This window comes from Hyperoodon ampullatus (assembly GCF_949752795.1).
Source record: "Hyperoodon ampullatus genome assembly, chromosome: 3".
NCBI classification, from domain to species: Eukaryota; Metazoa; Chordata; class Mammalia; order Artiodactyla; family Ziphiidae; genus Hyperoodon; species Hyperoodon ampullatus.
The window spans coordinates 176,955,116-176,974,716 of record NC_136916.1 but is presented as its reverse complement, the minus strand read 5'-3'; the positions used below and the strand labels follow the sequence as shown (position 1 = coordinate 176,974,716).

At 50.9% G+C, this 19,601-nt stretch overlaps 1 protein-coding gene across 8 annotated transcripts in view; it reads right to left on the bottom strand.

Moving 5' to 3' along the window:
• WDR20 (WD repeat domain 20) overlaps positions 1-19,601 on the bottom strand; it is a gene marked incomplete at both ends in the record, with an annotated part of 66,002 nt that overhangs the window by 4,679 nt on the left and 41,722 nt on the right. Inside the window, 3 exons of one of the 8 annotated variants that reach the window (XM_079698855.1) lie at positions 5,338-6,597; positions 15,773-15,865; positions 19,224-19,406. The exons of 1 other annotated variant lie outside the window; for it this stretch is intronic. In XM_079698855.1, the coding sequence (XP_079554981.1) occupies positions 5,338-6,597; positions 15,773-15,865; positions 19,224-19,406 (1,536 nt within the window). Of the gene's footprint in view, positions 1-4,676; positions 6,598-15,772; positions 15,866-19,223; positions 19,407-19,601 lie in introns of those variants that run through there. 6 more of the 8 variants (XM_079698856.1, XM_079698857.1, XM_079698858.1 and 3 more) reach the window with 6 other exon arrangements.

Genomic DNA, 19,601 nt, shown 5'->3' with positions numbered 1-19,601 from the left:
CAACCCACGGTTCTTCCCCACATGGGACTTGGCTCAGAGGAAGGTCACAGAAAACAGTGAATACCTCCCGTGCTCAGAACAAACATCTCACTTAGAAAGCTTCTAATTCGGAAAAACTCAGAATCAGTAATAAGAGGTAGCAATTCCTGGGGCTCTTTGTTCTATAAACATTAACAAGGCCCTTGATTTTACAGCATTTAGAAGCTTTTCTTTTTTGGTTCACTGAGATTTTTTTAAAGCTCAGATGTGAAAGTGACTACTGAAAATTTATCTACATTTACAATTCATTCACACGTTTATTTAATGTCATTATACAGAGGACAACCCCAAAGCTCTTGAGAATATCAAGTATGTAGTAAGTCTCTAGCTGTGACAGTGACAAGGGAACAGCTAAAAACCAAGGCAGTGAAACAGAAACACGATTTTCTTAAAATTATAAAGTAACAATACTGATATTAAAGCTTCATTAATTATTGCAACAGTTAAGAATTTAATTTACCAACATTTCATGTTAGGAAGGCTCTTTATGAAATTTATTCAAGTTTTCAAGAAATTAGGTGAGAATATAAAAAAGGAAATACATAAGAGTTTTGATTTTCACTAAGGGTAAATATTCATATAATTTTATACAGTGTCACCTAACACAGTAACCTTTAATAAACTTAGGTATACAGAAATCAAAAATGCAGAAAAGTTTTCTTTTACATATTTAACTCGAGCGACAGCGATGTGACCATGACACAAAGTCCACGTAACAGATGCAGCAATGAATAAGAAGTCAGTACCAGTGGAACAGCTTCCCTCTCCCGGAGGGGCTTTTACATACAGGTTTGAACTTGGCTCTGAGTTTCAAAGGGAACAGCTGGATACAAGTGCCTTGCAAGGGGAGCCCTGGACTCCACCCTCCCAGACCGCCCCTCTCACTGGCCAGCACTGGGGTGGTGGGGCTGAGCCCCCTGACTACCTGAACAGGTGACAGTCCCAAGCAGCCCAGCGCGACAGGTGTGCTCTGGACAAAGAGGGAGTCTTTGCCAATTGTTCCCTGCCGTGGTGCCCGAGGCGGACATCTCCTCCGGGTCACTTATCAGGCCTACACGTGAATGCCGAGGAAGGAAGCCTCAGGAGTGGACACGCCCGGCACAGCGGACAACCTGCACAGGAGGCCAACTGCGGCCCCTCGTTCCCCTGCGCGTGGGGGCCGCGGCCGGTCACCCTGGGCCAAGCCACCCTGGGCCAAGCCCTCCCGCAGAGAATGGGACGCGGCGCACCGTGTGTTTTTCCTGGGAAACCCACGGTCGACCTCTGCTTCTAGTTCCTTCTCGGACAGACAGGTCCACAAACGTGGCCTTTGGGTTTTTAAAGGATTCCTTCCGCGGTGCTCCCCGGCCCTTTGGCTCCGCCCTCACACTCTGAGCTTCCTCAACCAGGAAATCAGAGCTCTCCCTCCCAAGCAGGAGGTAACGAGAAACTTGTACACTGGTGCGGACATCGATAAAGCTGCTTCACCAACTTCAGCGCAAGTTCAGTACTTGACAATTTCTTAAAAATTCAGGATGTACCACAGGAAGGGGAGGAATCGGGGAGAAAGGGCTGCTGGGCCACCTGCCAGCCTGCACTTGGCTGTGGAGCCCAGCAGTGGAACAGAATACTGGGGGCACGCGTGTTACACGCCCATAAAAACTGAGAAAGCTTCAGGGCCTTTTGTCCCTCATCGTTTCTGGATGTCTGAGACAATAATCGCTGTCATAGCTTATCCCTGTCTTTCCACTCCTCTCTTTTTCTTCCCTTAAGGCATTTATCCTTAGTCCCAAGTCAACGGCTCATAGGAGAACCCTTCAAAAATGTCAGAAGGTCCAGTCAGCACAAAAACCAAAATTAAGATTCTTTACCACTATTTAAATCGAGAACCCAAAGCTACTGGTTATTTTTAAAGAGCCTGCCTACTCCCTCTTCCACATTTGCCTTTAAAAGAAGGCCAAAAAAACCCAATAAAAAAAAAATAAAATAAAATAAAATGAAAGGAGGCCAGGTTTTCCAAAGGCTTCCCACCCCAGCTCTCCCAGCGGAGGAGAAACAGAGAAGGGCTGGGGCTGGGGCGGCCGGTGGGTTCAGAAGCCTCTGCATCGCCCAGGTCACAACACAAACCCAGCTCTGGAATTCCCAGAAGCTTTAAGGGGCGAGCCAGGGCAGGGCAGGCAGAGAAGACTCCACAGCCTGGCTAGGGCCCTCCGAGGGGTCCTGTCGCCGCAGGCGGGCAGGCGGGCAGAGCCACCTCTTGCTGCGGGGGAGCAGCTCGGCTCACGTGCTACCCTGAGCATTTATTTCTCTGCTTTTCATCGATGCGTCTCAGTGCATGGTGGAAAAATAGTGCTGAGCGAATAGGAATAACCTCTTCTGGCCAAAAGCTGTTTTATTCCAGAGGTTAGGTTAGAAAAGATATTCTTGCTCAGGATAATGTTTAAGCTGAACAACTGGAAAGTTTCAGTGAGGAAGCTCAAAATTTGGGGAGAAAACTACAAAAAAACACGCCCCAGATTTCCCTTAGTGGCCACGGTGCCTTATATACCTGGTGCCTTATATACCTGCGACTGGAACCCCTCGAAGCAACCCCCCTCCCGACCCGGGTCTGCAGGAGCCCTGGCGGCCCCGAAACAAACGGGAGGGAGGAGGGGAGGAGCCCGCCCGCCCCCTCCCTCCCCTGTGCCCCCGTCTCCTCAAGCTGCCGACAACTTTAGTCCTGGTCTTGGAGAGCACCTGGCGCTCTGCCCTCCTGACTGTCACAGAAAGGCGGAGGCATCAGAGGGGCACAGTGGGTGGAAGCAGCGTCGCCGCCGTGTCCAGAACCAGCCCGGGCCGAGCCGGGCCGGGCCGAGCGGCCCCTCCCCGGCACCTGACACCCAGCCAGGGGGCCCCAGCCAGACATCAAGGATACACTCACACACTCACCAGCAGCAGCTGGAAGACCGAGACTGTGACCAAGCCCCAAACCCCAAACTGCAGGGACCACAGTGGTTTAACCTGGGGGCGGGGTGGAGGAGATGGAGCCCGGCTGCTATGAGCGCGTTGTGGCGCTTGTTTTTTAAGGAACCAGTAACACCCTCCTCTTGCCTCTCCCACCCCCGCCCCCATCCACAGACCGCCCCCTGCGTAAGCTGCGCCAGCGGACGCTGAAGGACAGAAGGAACCAGAAAGAGCCCCCGTCGCACAAGCATCAGCTACACGGGCCCCACCCGTGGCTTTCCTGCCCGCGCGGAAGGAGCACAGCGCTCAGAACTGGAAGGTCGTGCGCGACACGCTCCCCTGCCCGCCACCCCCCCCACCCCCCCCCCGTAAAGGCTACTTACCTGGGATTCAGCCACTTGGGCCAAATACAAAGTCCTGAATTTTGAAACTGCATACTCAATGCCTCAGAAGCATTTGAAACTGAATTTCTAAAACTATGCAGGTACATAAAATTGCACATGGAGTGCTGGTTCCTGCTCTCCACCTGACAGCCCAATTTCCCAGCCTCCAGAGCTGAAACAGTCCACAAGCATGGCTGTCCCTGCTACCTCAGATCAGTTAACATTTAGGAACAAAGGACCATATCTTAAAGGCAGACAGGACATTAACATCCCCATGGACCGTGATGCATGACGGGGAAGGCCACCGAGGCTCTCACGTGGAAGAACGCTGCCCCCCGCCGTCAAGGTCGCAGAAACCACCACCCTAGGGAGCGCGGGGGACACAGAGTGAACGGCTCGGCCCTGACGCGCGCGGAGTGGGGGGCCAGCTTTAAGAGCACAGAGCTGCTCCATCAACCAGAGTCCCGCACGGCCGAGAAACTGAAGCCTCCAGGTCGGCACTTCGCTGAATCGCGTTCGCTACTCAAACCAGTATAAATTATCAGTATCTCTACATTTAATTACAAAGGCTGCACAACAGAAAAACAAACCTAAGTGACCAAAGCAAGCTGACAAATGAGCTCATTATCATCTTGACACGAAACATATGGGTCAAAGAGCCCTCTCATCCACTGTGAAAACTAGAATTTGAAAAGCAACTCCCCCCACAGCTGATAAGGCTCTGAAGGAATTAAGAGTCGAGCACAGCAGCCTCCCCTGGACGTGGAAGCAGCCGCCTGGGCAGAGGGAGAGCCAGCCCTGCCCCCAGCAGCCACAGGCCCCCGGGGCAGGCGCTGGGGCAGGGGGTGGGGCCCCTGAGACAGAGGCCGAGGGCATCCCGAGAATGATCCGGAAGATCCGGGACCACGACTGCCCTCCAAGGAGAGAGGAGCAACCTGCCCCTGCCCCTCCCCTCTGGTGGGAACACAAAACCCAAACGGGGGAAACACTTCAAGTGCTCTGAACCTTGGGGGCCTATCAGTCTTCACAAACAAAGCTGAGGAGTCTGCCTAGGGCCTACGGTCATGTGCCTTTTTGACCAAAAAACAAAACCCACCAAAAAAAAATAATAAATAAAATAAATAAAAAGGAAAAGAAAAGATCCTTCCCCTTGTTGGAAAAAACATAAGCAAATCACATCCACCAGAAAAGATCTCGGCTTGTGTGGCAAGAGGCACTTCTGACAACACTGCTGGCGCCCTCAGCCCGCAGTTCGCGGTAACTGTCCAGGCTCTGAGAAACATGGGTTGTTTATTTAGTGCACAGAGTCTCAATCAAAGTGCTACAAACTGCTTCTTTGAAAAAAGATGTTTATTAAACAATTTTAATTGTCATAAAATGACTAAAATGGGTTTTAAAAATTAAGGCTCTTCTCTTTCTGTGGATTGCCAGAACAATGTAAAAATAATATCAATCAACCCTGCTGAACGCTTTGTTCCTAAAGTTAAATTTCATAGATTCCTAAACATTTTATGATTAAGATAAAAAGTTGGACTATAAATGACAATTAATGGCCGTTCGTATTGAACACACACTCTGATCAGGTGTACAATATTCTAATTGAGTAGTTAAGCAAAAATATTCCAGTTAAAGCAGACATTTTAATTTTAGCATTTTAAAGTCATTGTTTCCCCACACTGTCATGATTTTCCTAAAATCGAAATAGTCTAATAGAGGAATGCTAACCTTGGGACTCTATATACTCCCAGGAGGGTGACTGACTTGGCTGGCAATTAGTTTGATTATATTTTTTAAACGTTCTAAGGTGAATTATCAAATGATTCAGAATTACATGGCATGCAGTATCCAAAATTATGGCTCTGATGCATTTAGATTTACATTAAGAATAAGAAGTGTCATTCACATTCATTGTACACCCCGCCCCTCCCGCAAGAAAAAAATCACTACCTATTCAAGTTCTGGATCCGGTGCAGCATTAAGGGTTAAAACTGACCACTTTACCAGGCCTTCCCCACGTGCAAATAAATCCCTCCTGACAAGCAGTGACTATACAGTCTTCAAGAAAAATTAATACAGTCAGCCTCTCATGTGCTATCTTTTTACAGATGAGCGGCTCTAACAAGGGGACGTCTTCCATCCGAGGACACAGGGGCGTGCCCAAGGTTTTAGCTGGGTCCGTTTTGGTTTTAGTAACGAGGTTCAGTTTGTCGCTGCTCTTGCTAGAGATGTGTCCCATGCTGTGGTTTCGTTTGTGATCTTTCTCATGGTGCCTGTCCTTCCGGTCGTGTAGCGAGAGCGTCGCGAACTTGCTGACCCCGGAAGCGATGGCACCGTCCGCGACGCTGCCCTTGCTGCCGGTGCCGGAGACGGCGGAATGCGGGAGGCTGTTGGACCGCGGCAGGGGAGGGGGCGCCGGGTTGCCGGGGGTCGTGATGCTGTTGCCAGTGCTTCCGGCAGGAGGACTCGTGGCGTTCATGACGTTCGTGTGCGTCCTTGCTCTGGAGAGGGGCTGGTGGGGGAAAAGGATGTCTTCCGTGAGGTCCCATAAGCAGAGCTGCGTGTCCTGGCCCACGGAGCCAAACCGGTACGTGACACTGACGGGGCGGCTCTCGGTCGAGTTCCGCTTGGACAGCCGGGACTGGGTGCTGTTTGCTCGGTCTCGCCCGAAGTGCAGAAGGTCCTGGAAGTCCTCGTCACTGCCACTGAGCTCCATAGGGTCGCTCTCTTCCACACTGGTGGTGTAGGGGTCAAACGCCACCACGCTGACCCAGGACTTGTGCCCGTGGCCCCGCGCGATCACGCGGCCGTCTCCGAAGGACCAGACGGTCACGAGGTCGTCCTCCCCGCCCGTCACGACGTACTTGCCGTCCGGGCTCCAGCACACGCACAGCAAGCCTCCGAAGTAGCTTTTCATGGTGCCGTGCAGCTCCACCGAGTCAAAGCTGAACACCCGCAGGAAGCCGTCCTGGCTCACGCACGCCAAGAACTTGCCGTCTGGGGAGAAAGCAAACTCGCTGAGGGCCCCTTCGCCCACCGTCCACTTGAGGAGAGGGTTCCTCGCGGATTTGCTCTTGCAAGTGTGCACGGCAAAGCTCTCTCCCTGCTTCAGAAGCTGGTAGTGGGGGGCTGTGGTGCCACAAGCGTGCTCCACATTATACAGGTACATGTTCCCACTTGAATGGGCTACTAGGAAAAGGCTTTCCGAACCAGGAACCCATTTGACACAGGTTACTCGTGACTTGTCTATTAGTCTCTGTGAAGACAAAGGAGAACACGTTATCACAATGGAGAACTTTTAAAGGTCTACTTTTCCAGCAAGAAAGCTTGTCTGCTTCTCGGTGAGAAGGGATGCGTCCATCCGGGCACTCCACGTCCTATCCCGCCGTCAGGCCAGCGAAGGCATTCTGGCCCCTTGTGGAATTACCTTCTAGAACTGCACCTGGGTGTCAGGCCACTGGGTTTCACCAAGTCAGTCATTCAGCAAACACTGTTGCGAGCCTAGTATGTGCCTGACAGATACTATACCAGGCGCCGGGACACACTGGGGAGAGGGACAGCCCCGGGCACTCCGCACGTCTCACGCCAGGAGCGGCTGGGCCTGGGCCTCCTGCACCTGTGCAGGGTCCTCACCACGAGGCCCCTGGGAAAGTCTCGCAGTCCCCACGGCCGGGAGCCCTGGGCCCCCAGCGGCTCTCTGCACTGCCTCGGCCCCGCGTGCCCCATGCTGACTACCCCTGCCTCTTCCGGCTGCTGGGGGGGTGGGTAGTCCATGTGCAGCCAGCAGCACCCAGGACAGCAACGCAGCCCTCCCTGGGCTCTGCCTCGGCCCTGACTCGCTGCAACTTCCTCACTCACAGTCGCTGTCACGTGTGTATCTTTAGAAGCCATTCCTCCATCTTCTTTGGAACAAGGTGGTGTTTAAAAAAATAAACAGATGACTAACACTCAGGAGTATGTGCCTAGTCACTGCCACTCTACCCCACGTTTATCTGTGATCCACTGACCAACTGTTTCTTTAACAGGCACAGGTCGGGAGTCTTGCCTTTAAAACCAAAAGAACAAAAGGCCCAAGTAGAACCCCCACAAAGGGATGACCACCCCCCAAGTACGCTTCCCTGCTTGCAGACCTTTCGTGGGCCTCACTGGCACAGTGGCTTCCACGAGGCTGCCTGGTCCCCAAATCACAGCACCAGAAACCAGCTGGGAGTTCCCACGACCCCCGAGTTCTCAGCCGGTCCTGCTGCCAGACGCTTCCCACTGCCAGCCCGGTAACCGGGTGCCTCGGGAGCCCGGCGGGCTTCGGGTGAGCTACACGCTCCCACTTCTCTCACGTGCTTGGGGTTCCCCGACTCGAGCCTCAGAGGGCCACGGGCCACAGGGATGGGAAGCCCACCAGGACACAGGGCCTCCTGCCTAGTCGGCCTTGCACTGTGTGTCTGCTGTGTGTGCTGCATCTTTACAGAAAGTCACAGAAAATGAAAACACTTGGTTTCTTCAAAGAGACTAATGAACCATACAAACTGCTGCAGAAAATTAGGCCCTGGAAGGGAGGTGGCCAACAATGGTCCCAGCCAGGGAGGAGCGGAGAGGCCTGACCCTGCCCGGCACGAGGGCCCGGGGCTAGCGGGCCGGGCGAGGGTTACTGAGCAGCAGGGGTCACTGCTGTCGCTCTGCAGTGTCACAGCCACACTGTCACCCCCTGCCTCTTTCCTCTCCTGCCCGGTGACCTTCCTGTATAAGGCAGCTGACCTATGCTAACACCAACAACCTGGAAGCCCAGCGCTGCTCTGTCAGGGTTTCCACGAGACCTTCACCATTTCTTCCACAGAGGTCAGAGGCACCTAACAAGGCCAGGTCAGGGCTTTGGTCCTGGGGGAGCCCACCCCCACCCAGCAGACCTTGCTGTGCCCACCGGGCTCAGGCTGCCCCAGCACTCCTGATCCCTTAACCGGGACTGGTCTGCTGGCCTAGTGTCCAAGGGTGGTGCTGGTTCACCCCCATCGGTGGCCTCGTTGGGCGCCTAAAGAAGCGACCTCAGGCTGAGGAGCCAGGCTGCTGGCCATGCCCTGGCACTGTGTGTGGCTTTCAACTCCTGCACCTCACATTTCACCATAACCAAATCTAATCTCAATTTTCCCAACAGCTCTCCACCGTTACTCTATCATGTGTGGAAAATTTTAAGGATGGACATAAAAACTTCTAGCACTATGGTTAGGAGAAAAAATAATCATAGCACCATTATTAAAATACATGTTACTGGGGTGATGAGACACATTTAAAGACTTTACTCCACGTTAAAAAGGTGCATTGAGACTGCTCTAAGTAGACACGTGGATGTAACTTACGGACAAAAACCTGAGCCCACCTTCTGTGCCCCTGCTGGGGCACCCACTTCGTCTTGGGGTACGTGGCAGGCATATCAGGACAGCCATGCTAACTTCCAACCTGAGAATCTACTCTGCGGCCAGGCACTGAGCAGTGGCTCTGCACACACGCTGTTTCATCCTCAAAATAACCCCGCAACGTAAGCTTTTATTTTTTTAATAGGTCATACAGTCATAATTCATATATATTAATAAAAGTATCCAGTAGAAAGCCTCACTCACACCCCTTTCCTCCATCCCAGATCCCTTGCCCCCAGAATTACTGTCATCAGCTTCTTGTTTATCTCTGCGAGTGTCTTCCTGTGTGGACAAGGCAAACACAGATACAAGTTTATCCACACTCCTTTTTTTCACTGTCTGCGCCTCTGCTTTCTCATGCAGTCACACATGTGTGTCTCTCTGTACTGGTATGAAGACAGCTTCCTCATTCTTTTCTACAGCTGCAGAGTACTCAATGATATGGATATACTGTGGTTTATTTGAAAAGTCCCCCACTGCAGGACATTTGTATAGCAAGGAATAACCTGCACATATGGCAATTTTCACATGTATAAATATACTTGCAGGATAAATTCCCACTGGAATAGCTGGGTCAGGAGGTACATACGTTTATAATTTTTCATAGATATCGCCAAATTACCTCCCATACAGGATGTAACAATTTATATTCCCACCAGCAGTGTACGTATGAGCGCTCATTTCCCCACAGGAAGGCAGGTATTATTGCCGTGTTACCCACCAAGAAGCAGGGTCAGAGAGGTCTGCACACTCGCCTGTGTCCCTCCTGGTCACCACTCACTCGTTTCATTCATTCCTTCTTCCATCCTCTACTGAATGTACACTATGTGCCAGGCACTGACAGCACCAACAGACAGACAGCCCTTCTTGAGTGGAACCGATGTTCAAGTGGGATGAAAAGATAGTGAAACGGACAGGATCTAACGGTAAGGAGCGTTGCACTGTGAGCAAAAACCAAGCAGGGAAAGAAGACAACGGGCAGGAGCATCAGAGTGACTGCAGTCTCACGTAGGAAGGCCTGGAAGGGCCTCTGTCTCTGGGGTGAGGGCGCGCTGAGCCAAGAGGTAAAGGGGCAGCACAAGAAGCGGCCTGGGAGGATGCAGGGCAGAGCGTCCTCACAGAGGGGACAAGGGCGGGGGCGCTGATGGGGGAGCAAACCCAGCGCTCTTCATCCTAGAGACACGGAAGGCGCTGGTGCAAGGGGGACGGACTGGGCAAGATGACATCCGGCACAGGCCCGTCAGCCCCAAAGTGGGGCTGGCGCCTTCTGTGCCACCGACAAACGTCAATAAACCAGGGCGCCCCTCCCGCAGACCCCGGGCAGTGGGAGGCACAACTTCAGGCCTAGCTCGGAGTCACTGAAGTAAACTGCCCTGGGCTATCACTTGGTTTGGGTTTAGCAAAAAAGTTAGAGAACAGAAATTAAAAAACAAATACCTAGAACATCTTATTCAATAAATATAAAGAATGCAGCCCACTTTCTGCACCATAAGGGTATATTTTTGTTCCAGAAAATGTCTAATAAAAAAAGTAAGGAGGGCTTCCCTGGTGGCGCAGTGGTTGAGAGTCCGCCTGCCGATGCAGGGGACACGGGTTCGTGTCCCGCTCCGGGAGGATCCCACATGCCGCGGAGCGGCTGGGCCCGTGAGCCATGGCCGCTGAGCCTGCGTGTCCGGAGCCTGTGCTCCGCAACAGGAGAGGCCACAACATGAGAGGCCCGCGTACTGCAAAAAAAAAAAAAAAAAAAAAAGTAAGGAATCTTCGTCAGTTCTCAGAGCTAACTAACAGGATTTCCCTGCCGGGCTTGAATTCTCCAGTGTCAGTGGGGCCTTGATCTGGATAAGCATGCGTTTGAGTATGTTGAAAAAACACCCTTGGCAGAACCCCAGGTCCCCTGAGGAGCTCCTGAGTACAGGTGGGGCCGGGGCTGGGAGAGAGACAGGGGCCTGTGCTGGGGGGCGGGCAGCCAAATCAAGGCTCAGCACAGCGCAGGTGGGTCTGCGGATGTGCATGGTAACCGTCTTGGCTGGAGCACCTGAGCAGAGGCAGGAAGTTAGGTCTGGAGTTGTGAGCTGGGACTCAAGGACATGGAGTCCCAGGCTAAGGGGTCTGGGCTGTGACCTTGAGTCCCTGTGCTGACCAATCCCACAGCCCTGCGCACTTGAAAGTGACTGGTCCAAAGTGAGACATGCTGTGAGTGTAAATTACACACTAGATCCTGAAGACTTGAGAAATTATGGAAAGTATCTCATTCACAATTGTATACTGATTATACGTTGAAATAATGTTTGGATGTATTAGATAAAGTAATACATTTTTGTTTTTGGCTGCGGTGGGTCGTCGTTGCTGCGCGCGGGCTTTCTCTAGTTGCGGCGAGCGGGGGCTACTCTTTGTTGCGGTGCGCGGGCTTCTCATTGTGGTGGCTTCTCTTGCTGCGGAGCATCGGCTCTAGGCACGCGGGCTTCAGCAGTTACAGAACGTGGGCTCAGTAGTTGCGGCACACGGGCTTCAGGAGTTGTGGCATGAGGGCTCAGTAGTTGTGGCGCACAGGCTTAGTTACTCCGCGGCATGTGGGATCTTCCTGGACCAGGGATTGAACCCGTGTCCCCTGCACTGGCAGGCGGATTCTTAACCACTGCGCCACCAGGGAAGTCCCAAGATAAAGTATCTTAACATCACCTATTTTTAAATTGATGTAATGTGGCTATGAGACATTTTAAATTGAATTTGTGGCTCACACTATATTTCTACTGGCTGTACTGCTGCAGACAGTAGGGGCACGGAAGATTTCTGAAAAGGGAAGTGACAGAATGAAGTGAAGTCTCCCGTCAGTAGGTACAGAATGGTGGAGGTGAAGAGAGACCGGTTAGGAAGCTATGACAATTGTCCGTGGACAAAAAGGTCTTAAACTTGACCAGCGGTGGTGTGGCAGGATGGCCTGTTTAACAGTGGGCTAGGCTGGATGGAGTAGGAGGTGGGGTTGGGGTGAAGGCGGCATGTGAACAGACTCCTAGGTTTTGAGCTTGAGTGACTGGGAAGGGGGGTGACAGGTAAGAGAGGAGGGGTGACTGTGCTGGGGAGAAGTTCAAGTGTCCTCATCGAGTAGGCAGCTGATGGAAATGACTGTGGAAGACGAGGAAATGGGCTGTGCACAGTAGGAGCCGGATCTGCGACATCCTGAGCTCTCCAAGGCAGAAGGTGTACAAGGAAGAGGAGGAGAGTGTGCAGCTTTGGAAAGAGACTACTTAGAGCGAGCAGGACAGAAGTCAGGAAAGCAGAAGGAGAGTCGAGAAAACCAGCCGGAAGTCCCAGGAGGAGAGGAAGGAACTGACGCCGAGTGGACGTCCGACAGGCCAGGGCTCTGCTCCCTGCATCACGCTTCCCTCCGTCCCGTCACAGGGTCTCTGGGGGCAGCTCTGTGCTACAGGCCAGGAGGGGACGCGGAGAGGGAGCTGGGCGGGGGTCCAGGAGAAGAAAGCCCCCTGCTCCGAGGCTGAGGTGAGGCCGCCCCGGCAGGAAGAGCAAGGAGAGGAGAGCGGGGCAGGTCTCAGGGAAGGACAGGCGCTCAGGTCCTCGGGCATGACCACTGAGCTTTCCATTAAAGAGGGAAATGCCACAACGCTCAAAGGCCTACTTTTAAAATCACTTCCATAAAAACCAGAACCAAAATCTGGGCATTACTATGCCAGGTCTGTACGTCAAGCCGCCTACCCAGGAAGCGGGCTCCCACACCCACTTCTCTCCCTGGTGATCACCCACGGCTCCCACATTCCCCATATTCTGAACGCAGAAGACACTGCCTCATTTCTAACGTCAATCCAAAGTCCAACAAACACCAAAACTACCGTCCTTAATGGCGTTCACAGACAAGATTTTCTAACGATACTAAACTAGTTTAGAGGAAGCAAGAATAAAAATCAATCTGTAACCACATTAAAGCACCACTGCTGAAATGAAGCTTTCCAAAGCACATACTTTTTAATTTTCTTTTTTTCACTGCTATCAACATGATAAGCAGGAAAAAATTCTTGGGGGGTTGCTGGGTATGCATTTTACAATGCAGATATTAACTGATAACAGAAGTACTAAAAACAAACAATTCCAAAACCACAGCAGCTGCTGGAAAAGCCATAATGTAGCCACAAGCAAAAACGGTGACTAAGGGCTTTGGTTCTGTAAAGGCATTTAAAGACAGCTGCTTCTTCCCTCAGGAAGTATTAGGAAAGGGTATTTCAAAGCCCTGTGAAAGAGGATCAGATGTCATTTTTATCAATCTCAAAACTTTAAGGAGGAGATCATTAAGTGCTCATTTCCTTCCTTTGATTAAAAAAAGCAACAACAAAAACAAAACTAACAGAATGCCTAGAACCACTCTCTTGTTAGAGCACTAGACAGAATGTTGGAAAGCTGGGCCTCCTCTCCTCCCCACCCCTGGGGGCGCTGGGTGCAGAGGGAGCCTGCAGCCTGGGACGGAAGAGCAGACACAGCCACAGGGAGCAGCAGGGCCGGGCGTCCAGGAGGAGCCTACAGCCTACCCAGCGGGCTGCCCCGGCCTCACAACCTGCGAGCGAGGAGAAAGTCAAGAACGGGAGGGCTCATTACATGCCGGGGATGAAGAAGCCGAAATGACAAGTTCTTCTTGGATTTTACATCCACCCAATAACCAAACATACTTAAAAATCCTTTGAAGTTACTGTTCTATGGATACAACCCAGATATAATCCGAATTTTTACAAAGGCAAACAAGGCTGAGTTCATTACCACACAGAAACTGCCCCTTCATGACTTTCTCCCCAGTACATCGTAACCGTTAGTGAGGACAAGGGGACTCCGCACCCCTTCCGGGCGCTGCCCAGGGCACCTCCCCTTCCCTGGTGACCCTTACCGTGAAGGTCGGCTCCACGGTCTGGGAGCTCATCGGATGTGCCGTTAGATACCGTCAAGGGCATAAAACACACAGAACACTACACACAGAAACCTAAAGTCTACTCTAAGGCTTGAGAGAAAGCAGTGTGTCGGGGGATCTAGGCTATCATTCCCCAAGGGAGGCTAGACAGGACCAGCCTTCCTCGGGGGCTGAACTGGTGCAGCGGCCAGGGTCTCGGTATGACTGGGACGGCCCGGGGAGCGGGGCTCGCCTCTGCTATCTGACATGAACTGGATGGACTGAGGGCCAGACCGGGAGGTGAAGGCTGCCAGCAGCTCTGATGGAAGGTGTGAATCTGACAGTTCTGCCTCATTAAAAACATAAAAAATTGCAAAGACAGTAAAGCTAACAGTGAGCAATGGGATTTCTAGGTGATGTTTTCCCATCTTCTTTGTACTTCTCTACGTCCCAGTTTTTTCTATAAACAAGTATTTTAAGTTTTTTAATCAATGGGGGGAAGAATCACCTTTTAAGATACACTCTATTCCCCGATAGAAATTTTCACCTATCTTTGGTCTAGTGTGGATTTCCGGAACTTATAATTTCTTTTCCATTCACCTACCCACCTATCCATGCATCCAAACATTTACTATACTTTCATGCACCAGACACCTCCAGAAAGGAGCAAAGGTGAGAGCAATCAATACTGGAGTGTGCACATGCACACGTGCATGTGTGTGATGGGAGGCTGAGGAGCTCTCTGGTGAGTAAGACAGACAGACACCAAACAGTCATGATAAACGGTCCCCATCACCTGCCTTACTCGTGTTGCTTCTCTGTCTGGGTTGCCCTGCTCTTACCTTCTTGTCCTGGAAAATCATTTGTGCTTCTCCTTCAAAACTGCTGGTACCTCACCTCCCAAGAAGCCTCTCCTCCAACCTCTAGTGAAAGAAACCCTCGGAGTCTCCCCTCCACCTGGAACTTCCTCCCCAGGGCTTGCTCTCCAGGCCCTCTGCTCACATCTCATCCTCACCACACCTCCAGGTGGGGACCGCTCTTATCCACTTTCCGGCTGAGGAGAAGAGATGAAGTGAAGACCCACATCCTGCAGGCAGTAAGTGGCAGAAGGGTGTCTGAGCTCCAGGCATCCGGGTTCAAGGGTCTACGTTCTTAGCCACTGGGCTGCGAGTCTGTAAATTTCATGGTAATACACTGACTGCTGTAAGTGCTCCTTTGCAGGCCATGAGCAGATGACCAGAATCTTGGAGTATAAACAGGGCTCAGCCCCAGACGCGTCTTTGCTCTACTGTGCCTTCTCCACAGACCTGCCATCTAATCTCAGGGACATGATTACTATTTATATGCTGACAGCTCCCAGAATTCACCTCTAGTTTTGTGCTCCATATCCATGTATCCAACCACCTACTGGCCTCTCAAGCGTCACAAGTACAGAACGGAACTCTGATCTTTACCTCTGCTCCCAGCACCTGCTCCTTCCCCACCTTACCCAGTGCAGTAAGTGAGCCAGAATCTCAAGATCTGTTCCCTCGTCTCTCCAACTGCGTCTCCAAGAAGCAGCCAGGCTTATTTTCAAAAACATCCATCTGACCACCTCCTGCTCCCTTCTGTGAGATCCCACAGCTCGAAGAAGCAAACCCGGGTCAGGCCCTGAGTGGCAGGGCCTCCAAACTCATGCCCTCTCACTTCACAACGCCCTCCCAGGTCCACCGTCCTCTCTCAGGTCTCTTGGCCCCAGGCTCGTGCCTCCAGGGGCCTTCACCGGCTCTCCCTCTGTAGGGGCGCTCTATCTCCAGCTCCTTACCTGGGGGCCTCCTCAGGTGAGGCGAGGCTCAAAGCACTTCACTTCCTCCGAGAGACCGACGCTCCCCACGTCCCCGTAAAGCAGGCCTCCATGTCTGTCTCTCCTTCAGGCCCTCTATCTCCTCTGACATCACAACAAGTCACCACCATTTGCTGTAATTGTGTGTATGTGTGTGTGTGGTGCTGTTCACACTTCTCTCCCCTCTCTCTGGATGGGGAACACAGGGCGGCTGTTATCTGCCGCTGCAGACCCGGTGCCGGGCACATGGTAGGCTATCAAGGTCTGTTGAATGGATGAGAAAATGGCCACAACTCTAGTTCAAGTCCTCAGCTCTCACCTGGACAGTTACTAGAGCCTCCTCACTGGTCTTGCTACCTTCATTCTCTCTTTCTTCATTCCAATCCACCTTCCACAAGTGCTGACAAGAGTTCTAAAAAAACACATTTGATCCTGTCACTCCCTTGATTAAATAAAAGCCCAAAGGTCCCCCACAGCCTCCAGTGTCAGATCCGAATTTCCCAGCATGGTATCAAAGGGCTTTTACAGTCTGGTTCCAGCTCATCTGTCCGGCTTTAACTTCTGCCACTCCAAGGCCCACATGCTGTGGTTTGGCCACCCTTGGCCTCCACATGCTAAGCTGTTTTCTCCAGCTTTGAAGGCCTTTCTCATCCTCCTCCAACTCCTATGCATCTTTGAAACCCAGGTCACATGTCACCTTCTGGAAGTTTTCTCTAACTGTCCCCACTGAACTTAACTTTTGTTTTTATTTTATGATATTTGATACATACTGAGGAATGCAATTAATACATTATCCCTTGGTACTTTGTTCATAACACTGGGATAACACACGTTCCAATGCCCTTTCAGTCCATCTCACTAAACTGTGAGCTCCTGGGGAGACAAGAGCCCATCTAGCAACCACACATGGTGGGGCTTACAATCTATGACCAATAAGAGCTCGTGGAATTTATTTCCGGATCCAGCACTATCATCAAATTGCTACCTGATGTGGACAATTCACTTACCTTCTCTTTGACTATTTCCTCATCTGTGCACAATGGAGACAGCAACCCACCCTCCCAAGCCGAGGAAACAGACAAAACACTTTGAAACCTCCACGTCCCAAACCAATGCTAAGCACAGCCTGATGACAGCTTCGACCACCATCCCTGGCACTCTCTGAGAAACAAACCCCTGATGACCCTTTCTCTTAGACACCCTGACCAAAATCTGATGAGACTGTTACCCATACAAGCCAAAGAATGTCCTTACTGTGAAGGGCAATCCATTTCTGCCTCAAGCTGTAAATGCCAAGTTGGCATTAAACCGCACACAATCCTAGCACTTTGAACAGCCATTTTTCAAATAAAATGTAAAAAGAGTAGGAGGTAACTCATGCTTCACTCATTAAAAGTGAGGAGCTGCTTTCCAGCCTGTGACTCGGCTGCGTCCCGAGTAAGGGACGGGGTCCAGCTGATGCGTCCGAGTCTAGCTGTGTCCTGAGTAAGGGACGGGGTCCAGCTGATGCGTCCGAGTCTAGCTGTGTCCTGAGTAAGGGACGGGTCCAGCTGATGCGTCCGAGTCTAGCTGTGTCCTGAGTACGGGACGGGTCGAGCGGATGCGTCCGAGTCCAGCCATCCTGAGTAAGGGACAGGTCTAGCTGATGCGTCCGAGCCCAGCCGTCCTGAGTACGGGACGGGTCTAGCTGATGCGTCCGAGCCCAGCCGTCCTGAGTACGGGACGGGTCGAGCGGATGCGTCCGAGTCCAGCCGTCCTGAGTAAGGGACGGGTCTAGCTGATGCGTCCGAGCCCAGCCGTCCTGAGTACGGGACGGGTCGAGCGGATGCGTCCGAGTCCAGCCGTCCTGAGTAAGGGACGGGTCTAGCTGATGCGTCCGAGTCCAGCCGTCCTGAGTACGGGACGGGTCGAGCGGATGCGTCCGAGTCCAGCCGTCCTGAGTACGGGACGGGTCGAGCGGATGCGTCCGAGTCCAGCCGTCCTGAGTACGGGACGGGTCTAGCTGGTGCGTCCGAGTCCAGCCGTCCTGAGTACGGGACGGGTCTAGCTGGTGCGTCCGAGTCCAGCCGTCCTGAGTACGGGACGGGTCTAGCTGATGCGTCCGAGTCCAGCCGTCCTGAGTACGGGACGGGTCTAGCTGATGCGTCCGAGTCTAGCTGTCCTGAGTAAGGAATGGGTCTATCTGATGCGTCCGAGCGCTCTCAGGGCCCTGTGGTCTCTGCTCCACCCTCCCCCAGTGATGACACACAAACCCTTCTTGTTCTCTAAGTGGCATTCTGTGCCATCCTCAGCCGAGCAGCCTCCTGACCTTGTTTACCAACAGCCCTTTACATGGCTCCAATCCCTTCCCCCTCAAAAACACGTCCCCTACCTAAACACAAATAAAACCCCACAATGACGCCAAATTCACAGTTTCTATTAAGAATGCAGAGAAGTCTAGTTTTGTGCCCTCACTCTCCCCCCCCCCAAAAAGATCATCCAGCTACTTAGAAGTCACTCCATCAAATGATGTTAATAAAATGTTTAGGTAAATAGAATAATTTTCTGCTTAAGATTTTTTTTTTTTAACAGAAAATGGGTTTAAATACTTTTGTCAATCCAGACGGCAAGTTTTGTTTGTCCAGTCAACCCAGATGAAACTAGAAGAAGAGATGGCATGGTTCAAAAGATTTCACCAAATCCACTGGCAATGCCAACCAGGAGCACCGTGGCTGGATGCTGGCTATGCATGGACGGCATGTACCATGGGGACTGCAGAAGAGTCCGAATTTTAACTGCAATTTGTGGAGTGTTCTTCCCCAGACAAAATTATTTCTTAAAAATCAGAATTTATAATGCACTTCTGTTCCAAGTTAATGACTTTAAAACCATGCAACAATCAAAACCACTTGCCCTTCCTGAGAGGAATCCATGTGACCTGGCCCTTGTCACACCAGGGTTGAGGTCACAAGTAGACTGCAACCCAGGGCTTCTAACTCAGCAAGACTGCCTCATCTTTTCCATTTACTAGGAAAGTCATACCGGCCCAGAGGAGGAAGTACGTCAGATATGTAATGGCAATACTTGGGGCTGAAAAGCCACTCCAATCGCTTATAAAAATATAATCTATTTGGCAACTTATATCTACTATGTTTAATGGCTGACATGTTCCTGAATGGACAGCTCAGATATCTCAGGCTCCTGCCAGAATGAAACTGAAGACACTAGAAACCCCAGCACATGCTACAACACTGGCAAAAGCTATGTCATAGGATCCAATTGTAAGTGCCAGGATTTCTAACCATGTCAAGGTGATTTAATAGCAAACATTTACAAGAGCAAGAGAACAAATTCTAAGTCAAACGCCTGTCAAACATACACACCAAATTTTAGCTACAATTTAAGCAACCTAAGGAAATATTATCAAGTTCTTTGATCTGCACAAAATTTTTTGGTGATGTGAATAAATTCTTTATTTTCTTATTTAAATTATAAATATCAAGCTACATACAAGTCTCATCCCTATCTCCATTATAAAAACATGTTTAAAGCACCTGCTATAGACACCTGAGCATCTCCATAAAAAATGCACAGAACAGTCAGCCCAAGGAAGAACAGGTAAAAGTCAACAAGTTAACGCACCACATTTAAACTTGGGTAATATACTAGGTAGGACATCTGAGAATGGAAAATGGGCTTCGCTCACAGTGTAAAGTAAGGCCCACTACCCTCGGTAAGAACGTATACATTCTTAAAGGGATTCTTGACAGCCAAGACAGGGTGCTACTTACTTCCTCATTAAATAGTTTGCTAGTTTCTTTTTTGATTGGGTCTATAAGCTGGACTTGGCCTGCGGAAAAGCCCACTAGGAGAGAGACACTTTCTGCTGTGGCTGTTAGGTGGTTGAAGTCATGACAAGTAGGCTGTGTTCCTTTGTATATCCTTTTATCTATTGGTTTACTCAAGTCAGCAGCCTGGAGGAGAAAGAGAAAAATACACACGGTAAACAGCACATTGAGATGAGAAATCTAAGTTACACTATTTTATACTCCATTATGATGTTCAATCTTAAAAATAAAAAGTATTAAAATATTTTGCGGTTTTTAGCATTTTATAAAAGCACTTTCACATACCTCAGCCAATCTGATATTGTTTGACTATCCATAATA